Source organism: Apostichopus japonicus, chromosome 2 (genome assembly GCF_037975245.1).
Source record: "Apostichopus japonicus isolate 1M-3 chromosome 2, ASM3797524v1, whole genome shotgun sequence".
Taxonomy (NCBI): Eukaryota; Metazoa; Echinodermata; class Holothuroidea; order Aspidochirotida; family Stichopodidae; genus Apostichopus; species Apostichopus japonicus.
In genome coordinates, this window is record NC_092562.1 from 142,119 (window position 1) to 169,251 (window position 27,133).

General features: G+C 35.8%; 1 protein-coding gene across 1 annotated transcript in view; it reads left to right on the plus strand.

Moving 5' to 3' along the window:
• Positions 1-5,798: 5,798 nt before the first annotated feature.
• Positions 5,799-27,133, plus strand: part of LOC139973156 (carbonic anhydrase 7-like) — a 51,072-nt gene continuing 29,737 nt past the window's right edge. The window contains exons 1-4 of the mRNA XM_071979629.1: positions 5,799-6,053; positions 11,001-11,042; positions 15,399-15,464; positions 19,152-19,319. Coding sequence (XP_071835730.1) covers positions 5,954-6,053; positions 11,001-11,042; positions 15,399-15,464; positions 19,152-19,319 — 376 coding nt within the window. The 5' untranslated portion in view covers positions 5,799-5,953. The remainder of the gene's footprint in view (positions 6,054-11,000; positions 11,043-15,398; positions 15,465-19,151; positions 19,320-27,133) is intronic.

A 27,133-nucleotide genomic window follows, 5' to 3' on the forward strand; every position in this document is an offset into this window, starting at 1 on the left:
GACCAAGAAAGTCATATTACTTCTGCTGCATAGGACAAAAAGAATATCTATAGGATAGGCTTGAATAATGTTACCAAAGCAGTATAGGGCGCATTTTGTTAAAACGTGCTTGTAAATGAAAGCAACACATCTTAAGAAATCAGCAATTGAAAGTACACCAAGATTAATGTACAGAAGAGCATTGTTATAATAACGGCGAAGTTTGAATACTATATTACTTTTAGAACACTGTTTTGCAGCACCTGTAAAGGCTTAAGAATAAGAGCATAAGCCACGCCATAGATTTCAATCATATAAGAGATCGTGGTGAATAGGTTCAGGAGTACAATACATATAAATAGCAAAGTCAGGTGGAAGCCTGAGGCTCTAAGACGATCAAAATGTCGGTTTATTTAATAAAGATAATTGCAAAGGTTATCAATGTGTTGTCTGAAAGACAGCACTTCGTCGATTAATACATCCGAGTACTTTACTCAGATTGCCTAGAAGAGTTAAGTGCCATTTCTTATAATAAAGAAGTTGAGACGAGAATGATCACCTATCTTTGGAGTAGATGTGTTATTATTCTTTTACCAAGATGTAATGTGAGTTTTTACGCATCAAACCAAGTTTTCAGGTTCCCTGATACAGTTTAGGCCTTCCGAATGATATTTTTACAATTAACGTAATGAACAAATTACCCATTCGCATCATCGGCAAATAGTCTCAGAGACTCATGGGGTATTAGTGTGCTACATATCATGTAGACTCATGGGGTATTACTGTGCTACATATCATGAGACTCATGGGGTATTAGTGTGCTACATATCATGAGACTCATGGGGTATTAGTGTGCTACATATCATGAGACTCATGGGGTATTAGTGTGCTACATATCATGAGAATCATGGGGTATTAGTGTGCTACATATCATGAGACTCATGGGGTATTAGTGTGCTACATATCATGAGACTCATGGGGTATTAGTGTGCTACATATCATGAGACTCATGGGGTATTAGTGTGCTACATATCATGTAGACTCATGGGGTATTAGTGTGCTACATATCATGAGACTCATGGGGTATTAGTTTGCTACATATCATGAGACTCATGGGGTATTAGTGTGCTACATATCATGTAGACTCATGGGGTATTAGTGTGCTACATATCATGAGACTCATGGGGTATTAGTGTGCTACATATCATGAGACTCATGGGGTATTAGTGTGCTACATATCATGAGACTCATGGGGTATTACTGTGCTACATATCATGAGACTCATGGGGTATTAGTGTGCTACATATCATGAGACTCATGGGGTATTAGTGTGCTACATATCATGTAGACTCATGGGGTATTAGTGTGCTACATATCATGAGACTCATGGGGTATTAGTGTGCTACATATCATGAGACTCATGGGGTATTAGTGTGCTACATATCATGAGACTCATGGGGTATTAGTGTGCTACATATCATGTAGACCCTGCAGTCGTTTGACTTCACTGTTACTAGGGAAGTCACTGACAGGAAAGGAAATCCAACTTTCAGACATCCCGTGACCAAAGTTAGGGCCCAAGGGGCACATAAGGGTAGATTCTCTTGTGAATGTGACGGCCACAGAATCTAGTATGAAAAATAAATAATAAAGATATATATCTATAATATATCTATATTATTTAATTATTCTAAAATACGATGTCGTGCGTCATGTTGATCAACATGTTCCGTTTCATATCTTAAGATTATTTTATAATTATTATTATTAGTAGTATTATTATTATTTTTAATTTTGTTTATTTTTTTATTGATATCTTTCGTTTCAAATGAACAATCAATTTCAAAAATTTAATTCGGATTTGCTACAAATTATATAAACGATTACTGTACTGTATACTGTACGTTCATGTCCCACTTCACTTCAGTGTATACCGACAGTACAAGCAGGTGTTTAAACATTATGTATCCATCGAATTAAGGTTAGAAACTGTCTGTACGGTCTGTACGAGAGCTTTAAAGCATGATAATGGAGAACAGTATACAGTGATATTAGCACTAGAAACATGTCCCAACGGAGTAATAGTAATAATTTAATTCGCAGAAATGTAAAAAAAATGTAAAAAAATCAGTTAATTTAAAGGTATATGGCTGGATTGACTCATAATATGATACATATTAAAATATGGTAACTTTTTTATAGCCACCCTGGAGGAATTTTACTTCACTGGGACATTCGGTCATCTTGTGTGTTCATTAAGAATGTCTGAGAACAATTAGGCGAGTAAAGACTTACAAGAAAGTAAAGTTTCTCTTCCTATAAGTTAACACGCGAAGGACGAACATGGCTAATAATTGACTTCCATAGTCTAAAACAATAATTAAAATTTCTTATTTTAAAAATAATAACTGAGCATTTATGTAACAATTTTTTTAACGAGTTGATATATGATACATATAACATTGTATATCTATTTTCAGAGTATATATACAAGCATTTACAGCAGTCAATTAATATTGCCAGCCATTACCATGGTAATACTGATACACAGTAAATTAATATTACCTTCCTAACAGGATGTACATATCAGGCGAGCGAAAACCTTACGGATGTAGTGTCCAAACTGAAGAGCTAAATATGTGTCATCACGATTCTATAGGTAACATGTCCTCTCTGCATGTACAAACGTGTTGGGAAGGACGGCTTTATTTACAATTTACAGGAAGAAATTATTTAAAAGCCAATGTAAGAAAAACATTCGCTATATATATATATATATATATATATATATATATATATATATATATATATATATATATATATATATATATATATATATATATATATATATATATATATATATATATATATATATATATATATATATAAATATATATATATATATATGGTTAGGGTGACCGCGTACAAAGCGGGAGGCCCGGGTTCGAATCCCGGTGGAGGCTGTAAGTTTTTCACAGTTCTGGATTTTCCTTCTCATTACGTTTTCAATTGAAAAATGAATACTATGATCAACCGTCATGTTAATCACAGCATGTATACATACTTTTCAAAGCAACAGTAAAAATAATTAAATAAATAAGAAATAAATGAATAGGAAAAATAAAAAACAAATTAAAAAAGAACATGTTTCGTGCCTTTAAAAATATGTTGATAAATGGTTTGTAGAAAGTTATGGCCAACCACACATGTAGCAAAATAGGCTTACAAGGGGGAAAAATATCCTCTTTGAGAATAATGTAACTCTCCCCCGCCCCCCCCCCCCGCCCCCCCCCCCCCCAGAATAAACGAAAACATTTATCCAAGTTTTAAGTAATATTAAGTGGGCAGACTGGAATTTCCGGACCTAAACATGAAAGTAACATCTTATATTTTGTATATTCTATCACCTCCTGTTTGAGAAAGTTTGGTAAAATGACAGGTGCTTTATAGATCCAAAAAAGCTGTCACTATTTGCTGCGATTGAAATGATGCTGAAGAAATTTCAACTGTTCTGGTTCGACCGCGGCCGCACATACATGCCTATATATTTATGTGCTGTACTTTCAAATTGTGTAATATTCTTTCTGTTTTTGTGGGGATTGAGACAGGGTGGGGAGGGGGGTGTTGGCTGAACCAATATTTTTTCAGTAGAGGGTGAGGTGGAAGAAACATAACTATTTGCCATCAAATTTTGATGCCGTGACTCACGTCACTATATTTTGCCTTAAATCATCTGCTTAGAGGGGAAATCAATCGTTAGCATATAATAGAGTTATTGTTGGTCTACACAGATTAGAAAAGCTTAATTCCTGCTACGTCTGGTCAAATAACAAGACTATAATGAAACTAAATAAATTAAAAATAAATTTGACCTAATTAGCTTCACTGTCTGACAAACCTAGAAATCCCGACAGCAGACATTTTTAGTCACTGCTCTGCTCTGCAGGGGTCCGTTTAGTAAATTATTGAGTAAAAATCACAGTATTTATATTTAAATGTACTTACGACAACACTTTTAATTTTCAATGTTATTCCTTGAAAGAATAGTCCAGATAAAATAGGCTGATGAGAGAGGCCCATGATCTAAGCATTCTGGTGAAATTTGTATTCAATTCTTAAGTACTGCTATCGAGATATTTATAGCTATAATTGTCACAGTTTGTACCATAAAGTAAACTTTAAGCAATCAGGGGTGACGTCATAGATGTACACTGACATATTTGGTTTACGTTTCTTTAAAATGTACATCAAATTTTCTTTATTCAACACTGGGATACATTATCATATGAATACACACTGCTGTTATTGAAGGTATCGATAACTTCACATCACCTTATGCAGAGGTGGTACCCTGTCCAATCCATAAACAAAAGAATAAGAGATAATTAAGGTCCGTAATTAAGAACAAAACATTTCGCCTAGAGTTTGTAACTATATATGACATCATACGGAATATCTGTACGCCACAAGCTTGTCACTTTATCTAACGAGACACGTGTGTTTATTCATTTATTTCTTCATTCATTCATTCATTCATTCATGCATGCATTCATTCATTTAATCATTCATTCATTTACGTAGCAATTTATATCTGAAAAGAGCATAAGATATATAGAACTTCATAAGTATTAGAAACGTAACATAACATGAATTAATGTATGTATTGGATAAACACAATTTCTTATCGTGACCCGGAAGTTATCTATTCGACTAGGAAAAGTCGACAATATTAAATCAGTTAATTCCGCTACGTGGTGATTAGTTTACAATGGCGTCGTCAAGTTTTTCTCACAGCTGCTGATCCCTTTCACGTTATTACCAGCTTATAACATTCCATGCCATGATACAGGCAAACAATGGCCCAACTATGACAATGTTTTACTAAAAATTTGGATCGCAATGATTTTGGGAGGAGTTTTGTTTGCTTTAATCAAACGACTGCAAACACTTGTATTATTATCCAGTCACCGTACGGCAGGGCGTGCGTCTGTGGTGAATTTATGCTAACCGTTAGACTGAGTTTATTTCTTGAGAAAGTCTCTTAAGTTTGAAATGTATTGATCTCCGGAGCATTTTAGCATTTTGGTCCTAGCCGGATATTCTCTAAATTCTGCCTTTGCAGAAGATCCTAACATAGGACCGAAAGGTAATGCACGAAACCTACTGTGACTTTTGTACATTTCCATACAGAGGCGTTTTTCCCAAGTTAAGAGTTTGTTCCCGGTCTTTTGTTTACAATTCATATGAAACATCTACAGTTTTACCCTAACACGCTATATATGAGGTACATAACCTATCATACCTACTTTGTATATTAGAATCGGGTCAAAAGTTGTTATTTAAGTTTTATTAATGAAATATCTATTTCTTTTGTATTAGATGTTATTAAAGAAATATGAAACTATACTGGGAGTTCTATTGCGATAGTGACATCATTCATCCTGCTATTGCAAGACGTATTTACAAGCTATCACCAAAATAAGCAAATAATATCTTCGCAATACAAACGTGCTAAGAAAAAGTGAATTTGAAATAATGATGCAGAAACAATCCATCAATTTTTAATCAAATCTAACCACCTTCTAAGCTGTTTGTTGCTATTAATGTTATACTTATAGCGGCCCGCATGACGTTAAGTCCACCAGGCAGTGCAGTGATACGTTGGTGCTTTATGTAATCTCCAACGTGAGATAATGATATCCACGTGCGAATCACTTGATTCTATCTCATTTCCATACGAAATTAACAATTCCGTTTAGCCTTAGGTGAAGCATGACCCTGTTATCTCCGACAGGAAAGAGGCAGTTAATAAGCGAGTTGTTTGTTTCTCTCCAGGGTAGATCCAAGCAGGAAAGTAATCCATTTTGTACCATGCACACTAAGATATGTTTAGTTAGTCTTTGAACCTGTAAGCCGGTAGTTCAGCCCTCTGTAAACTGTACAGTCGCAATTACAGCATTACAGTCATTACAACATGGCGTCCTCTCATACTCTATTACTTTTCATTTTGAGTTGTAACTTTTTCATCTCATTTACTGCTATATCACCGATAACGAAATCATTTAGCAAAACCGGTGAGTTTTCAATGATTCTCTCTTTCGTTTAAGTTTTTCAAGTTCATAACCTAGTTTTAATTGTATTTTAGTGTTTCAAATGCAAAACCTTATACAAAAATGCTCATGATAACTATATTGATAGTAGCATACCGTATATTGCATGATGTGTGAACTACGCCGTTCTTTTCCTCGTTAACGTTGCTTCATGCACGATTCGTCATTGTAGGCTACATAAGCCTAGGTTTTCATACCTATGATACATATATGAGTGCATGCAAGTGGTCGTCTGCTACTTACAAACAAAGCTATATGGAGATCCCTACTCATGGTCATTTCGTTTGCTGGAGGGGGTTGGTTGTGTGGGGATTAACCAGACAGGTGAATCAACATTTGACGTGGTAAACTTTAGTTGCTAAGATATATCTATATGGTATCACACTTATGACTTTCAAGTGTTTCAAGACATATATTATCAATTTCGAATATTAATATTCCCAAAAACGCATAAGACCTATAAAAAGATTATGATATTCTAAACTTTTAACAGGATATTTATAACAATATATCCAAAATATGAATTTTACGTCTGATTTTTTTTTTATGTCGGATATATTTTGGGGGGCTATGATAAATTCGAATAACTGAAAAGTAACAAAAAGAGCGATAGCAGTCTACTTCTGTTACTACTTTTGACGTCAGATTGGTTCAACGATTCGATGCACTTTCATGAAGCGTTTTACGAGTGTCTATAACTGAAGTCTGTCCCTTATACTAAGCGATGAATAAATAACGAAGTGAGAGGAAAAAGGTGGAGTTAGTCTCCCGTATGGATATCCCACCAGGGTCGCAAACCTCCGCGAGGAAAGGAAAGGTGTCATTAAGTACGACAGGAAGACCAAAAGCTATGGGCGAATGTGTCATGTTCAAATAAATATTCCATACAATTTCTCGAAAGGTCATAGGGATGAATAGAAACATTAATAGTCTATGGGGAATCAGTTTTTATTCTCTTCATCTTGCGTCGGTATAGTTTGTGCCGATGATTTTCTGAAGAGGGGGGAAATGTCGCTTTTAAAGAAATATCTGCAGAAACTAGAATTCGTCTTAAATAAGAAATTGTTTTAAAGATTTTGCTAGATCTTGGTTTATCTGTCTTCTCTCTTTTTTTTCTCCTTCATTTTCTTTCAATTTCTGCTCCTTTGCTCTTAAAAGTGTCATAATGATGGTGATTTGGTGGATCTTTTAGCCATTATATTAAAAATGGCAATCTACTATAATCTACTATAATCCACTATAAAGTTTATCAGTATTGTTATCAATCTTTATATAGCGCGTTCAAATTGCTTGAATGTTCAACAATATACTTTCTGGGGAAATCCATGATCTCTAACAAATGATTATTTCCAGAAATTTAGATTTCGAAAAGCCAACATGCCATATGCTAGAATCTAGTATTTTGAGGGTGGCCTGTATTTAAGTTTTGAATAAGAGTGACCTCTTATTTGACTTTTTTATACATAATATGAGGTTATAGTATAGTGACTTGTTACTGGGTTCAATAATGATGACTATTTAACTGTTAAAGGTTTGCAGAACTCATTTCCATCATGGTTTAAGATAAGTTCTTTGAGGTTGCTTGCAGTAGATACATTCAGTAGTGTGTATATAAAAGACATCCTCCTTAGAAGAAAATTAAATCAAGATTTTGACAGCGAATAGAATGGGCAACGCATTGACGACCTACAATGACTTTGAAAAACGGTACAAATCTGAAAATCATCGTCTTGACAAAAAAGAATGTTGCTAACGTGTAAAAGAGTAAGAAACTAAAATTTACCGTTTTGCACATTTTGCTTCCATCCTTGAGAACAAAAAACTTAAAAACAACAATTTGCAAATAACCTTTCTGCGCATTTAATTGCGCAGAAAGGTTATTTGCAAATTGTTGTTTTTAAGTTTCTGGTTCTCAAGTAGGCCTTCTCATCAAATAGGTAAATTTCACATTTTGGTTACCGTACTCTATCAGCGCAAAAATTGTAAAAATAGTAATTGACAGTTACCGTATTGCAAACTTGCTATACATCTTGATTAAAAGTTGCACAAATCTGGAAATTACATACTGTTTTGACGATCTGTACTCGTGTATTAGATTAACGATGTGATCACGATGCAGTGCCGGATTAACCTCGTATAGCAAAAGTAGCATACATACGCTATATGGGCCACGCTTCTTTAATGGCATCACGCTTAATGCGCGCAAGCTATCGATTCCGATTCAGTGACTTTACACTTGCTCTGTTACGATGGTAATATACTGCCTTCAATTTGTATGAACGACTGGGTGTTTATTAAGGTTAGCGATTTTACCCAATGTATGTATGTATTTTAGATCCTCCTGCAAGCAAGAACTCGCGAAGAAGCCTCGTTAGCATGTCAAAGCCGCAAGCTGACCGAGGTCAGTCTCTTACATTCATATTTATCGTCAATTGTCAACAATTCTGTAACTGGACGACATACATTAATCCTGGAGTGACTCGAACCGGGAACCTTATGATTGGAAGGCACCGGCGTTAACCACTGGCGTTAACTATGTATCACCTTCAAATTGGTGTTATTATTTTAACACAGTAATTAAAATTGGAGTTTGGTATCTATGTGATACATATATCCGAAGCATAAATACGAACGTATTCGAAACTGAAGTCATAGCTGTTGCACAAAGATGAAAATGAATGGAACACGCCTTAGCTGAATGCTACAGGCCCCGCACAAGCTTAATCCGACAGTGTCACGATGGTGTTACGCCAAGTGCTAATGATGTACCTTTTTAAAGAAAAGTCATCAAAGATAAGATCGAGGGCGCGATATAATTTTTTTTTTAAATGAAAAAAAAATATATATATATATATATATATATATATATATAAATATATATATATATATATATAAATATATATATATATATATATATATATATATATATATATATATATATACTATGTGGAGTCTATGTTTGTTTGTTTTTTTTTTCTCAAAATTTCGTAATATTTAGAATCAAGATCATTAGACACGGAAATGGTTACGGATTTTTTTGTCCATTGAGCTACCATCACCTGTATATAGTTACTTAAGATTCGATAATGAAAACCCGGGAAGGGGGTGGGGTCATGATGTTAAGTTCTTTACTAGAAGCTGGGGTATACTTACTAGCAGTGAATTAATATGTAAGGCGATGCCGTGCTCATAAAATTAATTATTCACTTCTGTGTCATTTAGAAACGTGACGAGTCCTTTACAGCGTTAATTAGTTATGACAAAAAACGGTTAGCGGTCAACCACTCCAACGGTGGGTGACCTAGCTTTATGTCAAGGACAACATATACTCACAAAATTAAATTAAATAGGTTATAAACCGTTTCAAAACACGGATATCAGTCAAGCTAGGTTTTATTTTTCTACAACCCTTTTTTAATTTCTTGGGGAGTGACCCTTTAATTAAACAGTTGATGGTCATCAATTAAAGTGACTGGGCTATGTAGTCTACTTCTCAGACCGTTTAAGTCAGTTCATCAGTTTTGCAATACAAACCGCAGTATTCCGACATAACACGACAAACATGTTTAAAGTATCAATATTAAAATCAAATCTAACAAATGCAAATGGTGTTGAAGGTCATTCAGTCGGATGCTCGTTGTCTATGTAAAGATAAAACAAAAATTCTTTGAGAGTTATTAGAATTGGAAATACGATGGATTACCATTAACATTAAGGCCTGTACTGAGGAGCCGACATCATCGTTGATTTAGCCTTAATTAAAGTAGCATTCGAGACATTTTACAGGGAAAAATCTTGAAACCAGAATAGCCAAAGAAACACTACTAGCATTCAAATATTCACTATCTACCTATCACTATCTCTATCTCCACCTCTATCTATATCTATATCTATATCTATATCAATATCAATATCTTTATCTATATCTATATATCTATATATCAATATATCTATAGATCTACATCTTTATATATATCCATATCTTTATCTATATCTATATCTATATATCTATAGATCTACATCTTTATATATATCCATATCTTTATCTATATCTATATATATATATATATCTATATATCTATATCTATAGATGTATATATCTATGATTATATCTATATCTTTATCGATAATGTAGGTGATCTCAGATTGATTTTTTCCCAACCCTAACCGCCTGCTCATCACCCCCCCTGCCCCACTACAACACGCATTAATAACAACCTAATAAGCAGGTGGGGGGGGGGGCGTGCTGGAAGAAAAATCAACCACAACAACCAAAATTGGAGTGTATTTGTACAGTTACATTTCCAAATTCCCAAAAGGGATTGACGCCCTCACAAAAAATCACTCCGCCTTCCTTGGGAAGGGCATGTTGACTGGGTTTCTCACGAGCGTCCTCTTCAAAGATAAATCATTATATTCTCGTTTTCGTAACTGACTGGCCTCCTTGTGATGGGTACTTTTACTATGATGCAGCAATCACAACCTCGTGGTTCGATACAAGAAGTCCATGAGGTAATGCTTTGGCACAGACAATCTTTTGCACAAAAAGTATAATCCTTATTATATACATATATATTACTATATATATTACTATATATATATATTACTATATATATTACTATATATATATAGTAATATATATATATAGTAATATATATATATAGTAAATAAATAAAGAACAACACACCAGAAAAATTGACTTCACGACCGGTTTCGTCCTTTTGGGACTCATCAGGCTCATCTATATATACTTCCTGTATCCTCTGTTAAAAATATGAAAATAATGTATTCTCATTTTCGAAAATATATACTTAAAGAAAAGTGGAGAGTACACAAAAAGGGACCGGAAAGGGGCTCTCGAGGTATCTGCCAATAGAAGATTAACTTTGGTTTAACTTTCCTTTCTTGCAGATGCCGATGTTGTTGACTTACAACCAAACGATCTCAGGTTCGGTGAGTAGTTTAAAAAAAAGAAGTTATATGTGGTGATTTAAAACATCCGATATAACATCCGGCGTTTTATTGTGATATATATATATATATATATATATAAATATATATATATATATATATATATATATATATGTCATTAGCAAGTGTCTGTTCAAAGTATCTCTTTCGAGATCCGGCTTTAGGAATCACAAATGATTTCGAGTTGGTTAGCATCATGTTTGATCTCTAGAGTAAGGCAAAATATGTCACCAAAAACAGAACTAGTATTGTTCGATACAGGTGACAAACGCCTACAGTGGAATTACGACCTTCCTTACCGGTTTCGAACCTCTGGACATACAATCAGCGTCCATAACCTAGTGGTTAGGGTGTCCGCGTACAGAGCGGAAGGCCCGTGGTTCGAATCCCGGTGGAGGCTGAAAGTTTTTTCACTGTTCTTGATTTTCCAACTCATTACGATTTTCATTTATATATATATATATATATATATATATATATATAGCTCTTTTTCGCAAAGGATGACTCCATTCCTATTTTAGGTGCTTTTCACATCGGAAAAATCGTTTCCGCCTCTCTTCCAACCAGTCTCCTGAAAATAATCTTTGAAAACAATTCATCTTTCTAATTCTCCTTCTACAGAATGATGTTATTTTCTTGCTTTTTCTTTCTCGTTTTCTTTTACTTTCTCTCCATCTCCCTCATCTCGAAAAATCACAACAGACGTGATAATTACTACCTGGCAAATGTCACTGCAATTGCATTCATCCAGAGCATGCCAGTAAATAATTACATACACATTTGCACGACGTGATAAAAAAAATTTACATCATTTTTGTTTTCTTCACTTGCTAATGATAATTCGGAAGGTTTTTTTCTTTTCTTACCCCAACCCCCCACTCCATCTCTCTTTTAGCATTCTCTGTTTCCTATCACATGTATAGTTTCATCACCATAAGATCAATAGCAAAGAGATTCGAACAGACTATAGGATTCATCTGCATCCCATAAAGTAGTAGAGAGTGTTTGAAGAGAAAGTATAGCTCGTCTAGTTACGGCCAATATGGGAATTGTCTCTCGCAATTTAAGCTCACGCCACAAGGGTTTCATTTTCATTTAACTTTGACAAGGCTTCGAGACTCATATGACAAGTGTATAGACTACATTTTTACTCGTTAAAAAAAAAAATTGTAATGATCTCCAGGAAGATAAAGTCAAGTTTATGTTAGATACGTATAAAGATGTATTCGTGAAAACATAGACCAGGTGTCTTTATATACAACCATCGGTTCTTTCTTTCGTTCGTTCGTTCGTTCGTTCTGATTTTGTTTTGAATAGAAAACAGTTACTCGCTGCTTTTTCCAGGCTATATATCGACTGTGGACTCAAGTGTCTAGCTATCTTCCAGAGTGAAGATGTATATATGTATGATTGTGTGTGGACTATATATATATAGTATATTTATATATAGTATATATATATATATATATATATATATTTATATATATATATATAAATATATATATATATATATTTATATATATATATATATATATTTATATATATATATATATATATATATATATATATATATATATATATATATATATATATATATAATCTACATTATACCAAGATGGCACCAAGAACGGTGTAATTAGGTATAGCGTACATTAACAGATAGAAAACATAGACATAAATCAAACATATTAATTAATAAATAATAAATAATAATTATTATATACAAGTGTGCAGAACTTATGATTTTTTTTTTTGAAATTTCAAGTATGGAATACAAAATATTCTGCATTACACGAAGATGTGTACAAACTCTCTAAGAAGTAACAGTAAATTTGTTTTCACCAAAAAGATACATGTTAGTTCAAAAGAGTATCCAGTCTTGGGTCAATACTTTACATGATTTGTTCAGTGTTACAGAAATTTACAACCCATGTAAAAAAAGTCCTTCAAAAAGTCTGTTATTTTTGGGGAAAACCCCTTTCAATCCATCGTTGAGGTGACATTTCATATACAGGAGATTTGAAATTAAATAAATTCTTTATTTACCTCATTTTATTAGATCAAAAAAGGAAATAAACCTATTCCCTTTTCATGAAGTGTCTCGTATTCTCAAGTATCAATTAGACAGAATTAATAATAATAATAAACTGTCTGATGTAACTTGTAAAGTCATACCATAATAACTAAACCCTACCTTTCCCTTGGGGGTTCTGAACCAAGATCTTGTTACGAGAAACGTCTACGTTGGATATAGAGATAGTTTACCTCAGACAGATCAGCATCTTAAACGCCAGATATAACGACAAATTTTGTGGTAAAATTTAAATTTATGATATACCAGTTATCATTAATGTTACTCGCGAAGTGCCGAGAATATTCTTGTCTTTTATGGCCATTATTAATTTTATCTTTTTTTTTGTGAGGTACTGGATTCCCGTATCCCATGAAACTAATACCTGTTTAGCTACATCCCCTGTACCGGAATTTCGCGATGAGATGAGCCGTTCTTCAGTTCTAATCTTTGATTATAACATGGAGAGTGTAGACCGTTTGATCTACAAGGAGCCGCTCAGGGTATCGCAAGAAGACCACGAGAGCATAAATCAATACATAACACCACATGGATGAATGAAACCAATACTTCTTCTCTTCAATGTGATGGTTAATATTATGAATGAAATAGGGTAACGGGTTATTAATTTTTACTCTTCTCATATTTTACTATACCGAAAAACCAATTGAAATAAATAGAGCGTGAAGAAACGTAGAAAAAATCAAAAGAGTAAAAAAAAATATGGAGAAGAAGGATAAAGTGAAGAAAAACACCGAGTAGAATTAATTCATATCACGTGACAGTAGATATTAGTCTTAAAGAATGTAGGAAAAAAGCAATATTTTGGTCAATATTTACACTTGGAATGACTGGGGTTTTTTTTGGAGAGTTTCGATTTGATTTCTTTTTCTTTGTTTTTGTATGACGATTTCATGACGATAGTAGTTAAGTTCCTTAAAAGAAACTAAATTAATTAAGACAAACTGATTAACAACAAAGCAACAATATTTATGATGATTAACGCGTAAGCATCCATTACACCATTAGGAATGTTTATAGTTATGTAGGTCAATTCATTTTAGTAGTCATGCATCATCTAATTGTTACGTAACTGTAAAAGTTACCCCAATACCAACTTTTAATAATAAATACAAGAAATCAATGCAATGGTTTTCTACCAAGAATATTCATCATTTTGAAAACATTAGCACTACGAACGAGCGTCATTTGTTATTCCACGAGAACACCTAAATGATCTCTCCTGAACCCTCTCAGAAACACATGCACGTAATTTGTGTTTATGTATTAGCATTACTTGAAGAAGAAGAAAAAGTAGAAAGGGTGCTGAGTTCTATATTACCCTACGCCGGCTCCAGAACTACGCAAAGGAGAACACGGGATTTCAAGGGTGGAGGGTGGAGAACGGGTGGGGGAGGTGGGCGGCAAATTCTTAATGTCACGGACTATGTCAGGCATGAATCTATTGCTCATTTTTTGGTATTTTTTATCATTTGTCAATTATTCCGACTTTCTTTCAACAATCCCATTATTATAATTCCACATGCCGATTTTTGTCCCTTCTGTTTTGCATATTGTATGTGACCTAGCATGTAACTATTATTCTCAATTTCATTTTTTAAATATCGTTTTGAAATTTGAAACAATTCTAGGCGACAGTATCTAAAAGAGTGACATAATACAAAAGGTTCAAAGGTTGTGCAAAAAAGAAAGAAAACAAAAATGTCATTCGTATTACATAACGCCTATAATGGGGGGGGGGAGGGGCGAGCATTCGTATTACATAACGCCTATAATGGGGGGGAGGGGCGAGCATTCGTATTACATAACGCCTATAATGGGGGGGGAGGGGCGAGCATTCGTATTACATAACGCCTATAATGGGGGGAGGGGGGAGGGGCGAGCATTCGTATTACATAACGCCTATAATGGGGGGGAGGGGCGAGCATTCGTATTACATAACGCCTATAATGGGGGGGAGGGGGGAGGGGCGAGCATTCGTATTACATAACGCCTATAATGGGGGGGAGGGGGGAGGGGCGAGCATTCGTATTACATAACGCCTATAATGGGGGGGGGAGGGGCGAGTAGATTTTCTCCTCAAAATTTAAGACGATACCCTGCATCTTCTTCTCTCTATATCGAATGATTTGTAACTCCTGATTTATTACAACACTGTTAAGGAATTTGTCGAGCCCAGAGAGACGGTGCAGGCAAGTCCTAAATCGTCCTGTCATGCCTTATCTATTTGTTTTATTTGGTCGCAGATGCGTATGATCAGGGGCCCAGCGAAGGGTTCGAGCAAATACTCTGGGGCTACCACGATCCAGTAGGTAAGAAGAAACAAATTAAACGTCATCATCGTCATTTGTATTTTATCTCATTTTCCTTTTTCTTCCCTTCTTCGCTTTTTTACCACTTGCCTCGTTGGGAGTGTGAAACTATATATATAACATGCATATCGCCTCCTATGGCGCGCCAGTTGTGCCAACTTATGATGACGTCTTTGGCACAAATGGCGCTCCATAGACTTCATTATAAAGGAAAATTTTCTAGCATCGATTGTAGTGCAAAAGAGGCATACAAAAAAAGGGTGGAAAAGTTGATTGCTTGATAGTTTTGTTTGGATCTCTAGTCTAGGATTAAATATTTCTTGTTAATGCTTTAGTTTGTAATGTCTGATAACTCAACCAAAAATGTTCTTTTTGACTTCATAAAGACAACCGCAGAGCAACAATCAATCACATCAAACACTGCTTGTCCTTGATAATTATAGAAATGCACTCTAACACGTGTATGGAAGGCCATTGTAGAGTAGGTTTCTATCGATCGAGCTTCGAGAGGAGTTGAACCTATCGTCTGCTGTTCTAGACTAAAGAGTCCAGTCACTTTTGATGGATGACCCTCTCATGTCTAAAAGAGATATTTCTTAAATGCTGATACACGTATTGAAGAACAACCGTGACTGTTAGTTGTGAGTTTTAACGTTGTACGAACATATATATATAAAACAAGGGCTGGTTATCTTCAGTCACCCTTTAAGTCGCTGTAGATTTAGTATAATGGAACTGGTATTGTCTTAATCAATTTCTTTTTTAATGTTCCCTGTCTGTACAAGATGAAGTTTGTTTGTTTTATACTCCGTCTAACAATGTACAAGGATGATAATGTTCCCCACTTATATACCCAATGGCAAAGATCAATATCACTCAGATTCTTAAATGCAAAGTAAGCTATAGGCTAGGCTGTGTAAATTGATGCTATATTACAGCTAAAGGCTCCTTTTTTCATGTATGTTTGACTATTAAAAACTACTTTTCTAAGGTGCTAAACATTTGCTTTGAAATTATAGGGTAACAACAAACTAGCAAATAATAGCCTACTGTCTTTTAGTTGAGGTAAGTGTATTTGTTACAAGTTGAGATTTTTATCATTTGTCTATGTCCAGCCTACTCGCTGTGTTTAACGATGGTAGCATTTTTGGCAGATTGAAGCGTGTGTCTGGGAATAGCCTTCGTCCCATCGTTTTGGACACTGTCTGTGGATTAGAATAATGTGTTAGAACTAAGGAGATTACTTCAAATAAACATTTAAAGTTAATAATCTGATAACAAAGCTCCACACTGCCGAGTAGTACAAAGAGACTATATATAAAGGGATTCGAGAAATGGGGGGGGGGGGGTCGGGTTGATACTTGTGGTCGTTGAAGCCAACACTAATGTAGGCGGGAGTCTAGGGGGGGGGGAGAGGGAGAGGGGTGTGATCCCCGCACCTTTTTGATCCGCGCCTGGATAACACTTTGAATTATTTGTAATAGTTTGAATATATGACATTATAATGTGTTCCAAATGCTGCCTCGCACTGGTGCAGTAGAGTTCTCACACATGTGCTATACCTCTCTAGTGCCACAAAGTAGGGACATTTTTTTTCCTATACTGTAGGCTACTGTCATGTCCCGCTTCCCAAAGCACTCGTAATGTCAGTATGAGCAGTATGAATATCAGGTTTCTATCAGATACACATTTGGAACTGTGTGTACTGTCAATATACGAGTGCTTTGAAGCATAAAATGGTAGGACAGTTTAGAGAGGTATTAGCATTCGACAACTGTCCTAGCTGTTAGCAGCAAAGGAACGTACGGTTCCTATACATACAATGATACACCCGACGCCCGCGATGCTTCGTTTCATTCGTTGCTATGGGGATTTTAACACGAACGTACAAAACGCGAATATTTCCTTGCAGACCGGATCCCGCACCTTTAGCCGCTAACACGTGGCTATTAAGCACCTCGAGAAGAAATTATAGGTTGACCATGAATCCCTCCCCGGTCATCCCCCCACCCGCTTCCCCTCTCCAACCTCCTATGTGAACTTTAATGTAATTTGGTGTTGCAAAGGTATAGGCTCATACAAAACACTATTCTAAGCTTTAAGGAACATTGCTGTGTGTTACTGGAACAAATAATATGATTTTTGTTTTCTTTCTCTCTGTTATTTTGTCAAATAAATTTGATACAAAAAAAAATTGCTCTGAAGGAACCTAAGGAAGTGGAATTTTTGTCACATTTCTAGGAGTCATGAAAAAGGTCGGTTCAAGTTACATCATACTGAAGTTACACCAATTATAAACCAGGCTTAGTACAAATACTCACTAGTCAGCTTGACAAGGACTGTACTTCAAGTGTTACGGCTGTGTATATCTATGTCTTGAAAACGTGTAAAAAAATAAAAATCTCTGTCGTATCTGAAATTTATATTTCCAAATAAAATCGTAGAAAGTCCATATCGGTCACATTGTTTGGATATCTAGGCGCCATGGTAAAGTAAATGTAGCCGATTTTGTTTATTCCCAAAGGCAAGAAAAGGCAGTTAAGGCAAAATGCTGATTCTTTACATATATGTTAGTCTGCTATATATCGTGCATTCGAAATTTCATCTGACTGACCTTTTATAGTCATGCCTTCACACGCAGAATGTGTTCTGCTTTTCCTATGCCCTCTTCCGAGCTTTTTAACGGGGTCGCGAATCATGTGTTTTGGCGAACTACATCTTTCAGTAAATCAAAATCTCCTTGAAATGTGCAGGGAAGTCTGTGAAAAGACAACTTTCTGCAGAGGTTTATACTATTCTGTTTTCTTTCCTCTTTTGTTTTTTAATGTGGTTGTGTATAAGCAGAGCCCCCCCTCCCCTCCCGAGTCCCACCCCCACAACAATAAGCTTGAGTGAACACCAATCACTTTAAGATCACGACTAAAGAACATTCTTTGAAGACTTAACTACGCCGTGAATTACGTCTTGTAAACTCTATAGGCTTCTTATTAACCCGCCTGGATAAATTACTGTTCTGTTTATGTCGAGCTAATCCACTATGTACGGCTATGTCGTAACTCACAACACAACCGTGTTATAATGTCACTGGGTATACCGTTCAAACTTTGAACAGACTCAGGAGTAGTTAGTATAACGACGTGACATTAGACATGTGTTTGGGTAAGAGGAACACATGCAGACTTAAACATTATATACGTATTTGAAATGTTTCTCATGTATGTATTATATAATGGTCCAGTGACATTCCCATTGCGACATAATCCAACGAACGTATGAAATACCAATGTTGTATTACTGAAGGTTAATGCACTCGCGCCCTCTTAGGTAGGATGCACGCTTTCCAGTAAATCCATTCGGTTTTTTGTTTAGTAAGTAAAAACGTTTGTTTCATTTTAAAAACAAAATAGGGAAATTATTAATATTATCTTAGTAATGATTGGGAAGGAAATATTGCTAACTAAGGTGAATTTTGGGTTGAACTTCGAAGGCATGTAGATATTGAGCCATTTCCGTTTCTGTAGGGAGACTTTGCCTGTTTTTACCTCAATTATACTGCTGTGCAGTGGTAAAAGAATACTTCGCTTGGCACCAGTTGTAAACTATAGGGATAAACAACATTTTGTGGTTATAAATCCATTCCTTAAATATAAAACTAAAACATTTTGGTTCTTTAATTTTACATTCCAGGTCCGGATATGTGGCCCTATATGTTTGCAGATCATTGTGCAGGACGCCGCCAATCTCCTGTCGCACTAATGACTGCCACATCAATACGAGCGACCATACGACAAGTGTTACTGTACGGTTACAACGCGTGGCCAAATAAGATGAAAGCATTTAATAATGGTCATATAGGTAAGTATATATATATATATATATATATATATACATTTATGTAATCAACATACTTCCATACCACTTTGTTTATACACCACTCGTCATCACTCGTCACCACTTAACCTTTGAGATTTTCATATATGTTTTCATATTAAATATATACATATACATATATATACATATATATATATATATATATATATATATATATATATATATATATATATTTAAATTAGGTAAGTGATTGGAAGTAAAACAGCCAATGTTTGGTTTTTGCAGAGCTTTCGAGCAAAACTAGCTCTTCTTCAGTGCATGATCACCGAAAGTGACAAGGAGTAGCAGGAATTGAAACTATTTTATAGAGAAGATTGTCGGCATGGTTGTAAAGTCAAAGCGACTTACTGATTTCTGCTGAATTGAGCAGAAGTTTTAGAAATTCGGATTATTTTAATCCGCGTCGGATTATTTTAATCCGATTCCGTCGTAATTGCAAAGGAATTGTTTTGGTTTATCTGGGACGGCAAATCGTTTCTGATGTTTAAACCGAATGGTGCCGTGGTCTTTAGGTTTAGTTCCCAGGAATTTCCTTTTCCTTTCCTAGATTTATCTGTCCAAGAATCGTTCTGATCAATGGCAATAACACGCAAATTCTCAATTGAATGATTTTGGAGATTGAAGTGATTTGCAACAGGTTGGTTGATCTTTTTTGTTTTGATCGCCGATCTATGTTGTGTCATTCTCATTCTAAGAGTGTTTTTTGACTCTCCAATGTATTGTAAGTTACAAATATTGCAGAAGATGAGGTAAATGACATTTTTGGAAAGGCAGTTAATTTTGTGCCGAATTTGGAACGTGCGTTTGGTTTGGTTGCTCTGAAAGGCCCCGGTCGAATCGACAAGTAAGCACGTTTTGCAATTTTGTGTACAGGGCGATGATCCTGTAGTTTCTGTTTTGCTTTCCCCTAATGGGGTGTCTTCTGAAAGGATGCCCGAACTAAGATGTCCCGTAGGTTGCTGGGTCTTGTAAAAGCGATGACAGGTAATTCTGGGAAAACTGATTTCAGGCGTTCGGTGCCTTGAAGTAGGTGAAAATTCTTCTGAATGATATTAGCCAGTGGAGGGAGACCAGGGTGGAATTCAGTAACCAATGGTACCCTTTTGGAACTGGTTTGACGAGTTTTGTACGTCAATGTTTCGGTACGGGGTTTGCTTTTAGCCTTTTTGATGGCATTTTCAATAGTACCCCGAAAATACTGTCTGTTTAGGAGGTGTTGTGACAGTTCTTTAGTGCGTGAATCAAAATCGACTTCAGAGGAGCAAATGCGTCGAATGCGCAACGCTTGACTGTACGGAATATTTCTGGTACAGTGACGTGGATGGCAACTGCTTGGTAAGAGGTAGTTGTGCTTGTTCGTGGGTTTATTGTAAAAGTCTGTTTTGAGTGAACCATGTTGTAGGGTCACAGTGGTGTCCAGGAAGTGAACACCATGTCCAGAAAAATCAGCAGTGAATTTGATAGTGTGATGAAACGAGTTTATGTCATCAATGAAGAGTTTTAGATTTGCCTCACCATGGGTCCATATCATAAAGATATCGTCAATGAAACGTAACCACGTGTGTGGTTTCAAGTTTTGTCGAGATAGAAATTCTTTCTCGAGGTTTCCCATAAAGATGTTGGCAAAAGACGGTGCCATTTTGGTACACATTGCGGTGCCATGAATTTGGAGGTAGTGTTTCAATTGCTGCTACTCCTTGTCACTTTCGGTGATCATGCACTGAAGAAGAGCTAGTTTTTCTCGAAAGCTCTGCAAAAACCAAACATTGGCTGTTTTACTTCCGATCACTTACCTAATTCAATTATTGTATCTCACTCGAGATCCAGCCTTTCTCTAAGTGCAGCATAGTTATTTAACAGTTTTTCCGTTATTCCTATATATATATATATATATATATATATATATATATATATTAGCAGAGAAAACCAGAGAAATAAGATATGACTCATAATTGACAAAAAAGGAGTAAGTTTTAGAAAATATATTGGAATTTTCGGTCCCCCTGGGACCTTCGTCAGCAATACTTGGCAGTCGAATAAAAATATTAAAATACAAGTCTAAAAGTCCCAACACTCGCATTCCATTCGTTACCAGTTACAAACCCATCATCAAATCTTTCATTCGCTCCATCAAACAGGAATTTGCTGTATATCAAGACGATCAGTCTGTAGGAGAATCGTTTAAGGTACCCCCCATGCTAGCATTTCGTCAACCCCCCAACCTTAAATTTCTTCTCACTTCCTCCAGACTCCCCCGCTCAGTTTCCACCTCCGCAGGCAATTTTCCTTGCGGTAAACCTAGATGCCAAATATGCCCCCATATTACCCCAGGCACCGTGGTCAAGATTCCCAATGTTGACTTTAGTCTAAGACCCCCTTCCCTCTCTTGTGATTCTATTAATGTTATTTACATTTTCTATTGTGTACTTTGCAAAGAGGGCAATTATGTAGGTGAAACAGGCTCACGGTTCCGCTTACGTTTTAATAATCACAAAAAAATCTATTCGTGATAAGTTTGCAGGATTCCCAGTTTCCGAACATTTCAATCTTCATAGTCATTCTCTAAAAAACCTAAAATGTATTTTAATTGCCTCGAACTTCAAATCAACCACTGAACGTAAACGTAAAGAAATCGATTGGATCTTTCGTATTAAGTCTCACATCACCGGCCTCAACAAAGACTTGGGACCCCTTAACAACTATCAGTTCTACAAGCATATGTAATCCCTTCTTTGCTCCTTAATCCGCTTCCTGTATAGTCATGGTTTATTCGGTTTTAAGTCCATCATTGCAACTTACACTTATCTAGCGTCATTCTTTCATTATGTCACATTTTGTACTTTTCATTCGACTGCCAAGTATTGCTGACGAAGGTCCCAGGGGGACCGAAAATTCCAATATATTTTCTAAAACTTACTCCTTTTTTTGTCAATTATGAGTCATATCTTATTTCTCTGGTTTTCTCTGCTAATATTTTCTTTTGGAGTAAACGTGGATTTTCGTTATATTATATATATATATATATATATATATATATATATATATATATATATATATATATATATATATATATAATATATATATATATATATATATATATATATATATATATATATATATATATATATATATATATATATGAAATTGTAGTGATTTAATTGACGTGGAAACTACTTATGTTACATAACAGTGTATGATATTGTTACTAGACTATATCGGCAATCTTTTTCTAATCTTATACTGTTCGCCAAGTTTGAGACGAATATAAAGGCTTGGACAAGTACGGTAGCTCATCGTTTTCGACTGTTGTTAGGTTCATGACCGTGGCATACGGCTGTGGTAACAATTGCCACAACATGATGGTGGCGTTTTCTTGCCAAACGCACTTTTGTGGCAAACACAGTGCTTTCGGCAACGGCCCTGATAGTGGCAAAGCTTCGAACCTCTCGGCTGTACGTAATTACCAGCTAACAGCACCTATTCAATGAGAATAAGTATAACATGGCATCGGCAACGTATACATTGCTCTATTTACGTATAGCCTGATCTCAGAGTCTATGCGACATGAAGCAAGTTTATTTCATTCACTTACACCAGGCAAACACCTGCACGTTATGACCGTATAGCTGGACGCTTTAGACCCGGGGATACTGAAAATGAGTAAGAAAGGAATATCAAACGTGACCATTTCATGGAGGTGTAATAATGCTCATTTAATTTGCCAGTGTATCACACTAATAAGAGAGATGTACCAGGGAAGTTAAATATCGTCCCCAACACCCAGTCCCCCCCCCCACCACCACACCGCCACATCCCCTCCCCACCTTCCACAATCTTTTGACACCTTTCACTGCGGCAATGCATTATAATTTACGAGCACAACTACAATGTTACATGGGGGTATATGAAATGATACTCACTGAAAAGGTCTAACCCGTCAAATCCAGGTACTAAGATAATATCGTGGATAAGTTTTGAATTTTCAAAGTAAACAATTACTTGTGACCTAGATTTTCAGTGTCGTCTTTATCCCTGTCGCATACCATTCAGTTCGTTACATAAGTCATTGCTGACTATAGCATAACTTGAATATTTATAACGTCCGAATTGATGGATTTTTCACTCATCTCTGTAACATGTCAACCATGGTAATGAGACGGTACAAGAGCTATATATACTAGGCTTTATTGACTCTCTCGGCAATAAAGTTACATGCTTTTCGGTTCATCTCCTTCTATACTTTTCCTTCATCATATATATCTTCACTATCTTCTTTAAATCAATACATTGATAGAAAAAAGAAACTCATTAATAAAAAAAAAAGCAACGCTTGATTGTCTTTACATTGTTAGTCCTGTGGTTTTGTAATGTAGCCCCAATTAACATAACTCTAGCAGGTTTTCTTCTTCTTCTTCTTCATCTCCTCTTTACGTCCCGTTGATCGTCATTCATCAGAAATATATTATGGTTACCGAGGAATGAGGGATAAACAGATCACTACGATAGAGTCTTCTAAACAAATCATTATCACTAATTTGGGTAGTGATGAGTTCTAAACATTACAAAAATATGAACAAGCTCTAAGCTATGTTGCTATCGTCGATGATCACACTCCGTTCATTCAACTGTGCTGTTCGTAAACATTCTCTAAGTGCATCTTTATATTTCAGTCACATTAGTGAGAAGGGATATTTAACACAACAAAAGTGAAAAATATTTACGTGTATATAATTTAGATCTAGCTTGCAGGAATTACCCAGTAGTCAAAAGTTTTCTTCAAGTATAGTAAACATTTTTGAAGGAAAGAAAAAAAGAAAGAAAGAAAAGTTAAGGAGTTAGAAAGGTCAAACGCGGATTCGAATCAGTGACCCAGGACTAACGATAAACACAACATTAGTTTGCTTAGAGGTTGTCTGTGTTTGAATGTATTCATTTCACAGTTGTACGATGAAAAAACACTGTTCATTTTGCTGTTGTATGTTTACGATGACATACGATACGATCCTCCAGAATAAGATATAGCCTATTTTTAGACTAAAATGAGGGGGAATATTTAATCTTATCGTATATACTGATGAAATTTTATTCAATTCTTGTATAAATACTTGTATATCGTTTCCGGAGGTATGCATGGAATTTGAACTGTATTACGTTCTTTGATATACATGATGTTGATTTGCCAGAAATGAGACTTATAACTTGTCTGAAATTAATTATCATATATACTTCGCTCTGTCCACCAGACATAGAGCACTATGCGCCAAGATAGACGCCAACCAACCAAACGTTTATATATATATATATATATATATATATACATATACTTGATGTCAGAACACCCGTCCCCCCCCCCCCGAAAAAAAGGAAAAAAAAGTTTTGTCAATTTTGTAGCTCTTTTGAAACAATACCAAACAAAATTGACAAAACTAATATATACGACATTGGTATAGCACGCCATCTCTTTAAATTTGATGGATTGTAGTTAGTACAATTTTTAATGGAAGGATCACAGCACGTGAGAACATCAAAAGTGACTGTATATGAGCTCTATAATATCTTCACACGCATGCTGCTTTACTCAACATCCATAGTTAAAGAGGAAATCATAGCCCCTGTCAAGTGATTGGAATCACCATATTGCCCAGAAGCAGAAAATTATGCAGGCTGTAGCCCATCATGGCCTCCCTTTAAAATCCAGTCTTCATTTCTAGGAATGATTTATGGAAGGCCTTTGGCAAGGTTTTTTCTTCTTTTTTTTTGCTTTATGGCTGAGTAAGTGCTTGGCTATGAATATTGACTTATTATAAACCAGATCAAGTCTTTGTTTTAATAAATACTTTATAACCGAAATCAAAGTGTTTATTTTACAGTATAATTTACAGTTCATCACTTCAGCAGTGCTTCCATACACGTATCAAGTGAACTTTCAAAAAAACACAAGAAAAAGCCGAATTTCTGTTGAGAAATTCGTCTTCATCGACTACCGGGTCGTATACATCGATAAAGAAAATGGGTCGAATTGGTTGCACGTACATATCATGTCGACTTTGTGACTTGTGTGTATATAGACTGCAAGAAGGACATATTTATTAAGAATCTCTTTCATAATGTAAACAAACTCCTAATCTTTTTTGTAGAAATATATCAATTTCCTCTTTGAAATATTATCAAGAAGAACAAAAACATGTTCAGCTCAGTTTTACTGATGATATCATTCGCTCTGTTATTGCCAGATGCATTTACGAAATATCATCAAATTAAAAACAAAATACATATCTTGTGAAGTTTTGTTTGTGCTTAAATATACCTGCACACTTAATTTGCTCTAAAATTTCACCGTCTCGGGCACTCGTTACCATTTGTACAATGTTTTCTTATGCATCGCTATTTCGGTAGTATTGAAAAATCTTCCAATCCTGGACTCTCAGCCTCTCGTCCCGCCCCCTTACCCCTCCGGCCCCTTTTCCGAGAATCTCTGGAGCTGCATCTGTAGTCTGCTACTTTAGTCCACCAACATCGCACCAGAGAAGACGATGTAATACGTCGATAGAATATTTGGATGCAATAAAATTGTGGTTAACACAATGTTAAGAATTAAAGGTTCATACAGTCTTGTACCTTGGATAGGTGGGTCTGGCATGTTACCGATGAAAAGAGACCTTGGTAAATTGCCACACCCACAAACCAGAGTGTACACTATTACACAGATCTTTCCCGGGCTCTACTGTGCCCACAGCTATACGTGTCATTAAGGCGGGCCGGGCGCCTAATGACGGTCTTGTACATACACCACAAACCAAGGGCGTAGGAACCGGGGGGCTGGGGGGGCGCCAGCCCCCAGTGAAAAATGTGGAGGGGCGGAAGTATCATTCCGCCCCCCCCCCCCCGCTTCGCAAGTCAGAAAACCCCTTTTTCTTTTCCAAATGAGAAAAAAAATCTCATTTGGAGCACCAAATTGCATCTAAGGCCAGGTGAAAATACAAAATGAAGTTTACAAAATGGAGTGAGTGTTGAAGTGTGCTATATTGCACCAAATTGCATCTGAGGCCACCTGGAAATGCAAAAAATTCCAAAGGGGAGGGGGACACCCCCTCCCCTTAGACCCCTCCCCCAGGCCGGCCATCAGTCTTCAGCCCCCCCCCACTCAAAAGAACCTTCCTACGCCACTGCCACAAACTGTTAATTAATTAATTAAGATAATCGTATCACATTGAGGCTTCCCATTGATTTTATACGGCTGCTTCTGATATTAATTTATGCCTATATAATGATCTAGTTGCCCTATTATTGGACTAGGTGTGCCAACCATTTTTCTTTTGTTTACTGATGGTACTTAGACTATTTATTTCTTTGATGTTTTCCAAACTAGCTCCCGATTTTGGATTACGAATTAGATAATGAAACGGTCAATTAATCGCGTCTATTAGAGATAGAGAGAGTAACAGTGGCATATTTGTAAAATGTATGTTAAACAACTGTGAAGGTTTATTTTGGAGAAATGTGTCGTTCACATTGCGTAATTAAGATACCTGTGATTTCACATCCGGAGTAAATGTAGGATTAGGAAAAACAGAGGTGATGACAATCCATGTTTTACGGTCTTAGCATAAAATACAATTTTAAATGTTTTAATAGACGAAAAACTAAAAACTAAATATATATGTAAATATGTATATACAGATAGAAGGGAAATACGGAAAGATTCACATGCATTTAATATAGAGAAACAAGTAATAATCGAGACAGTGGATAATAGGTATTGGGTAAGATTCTCTTCC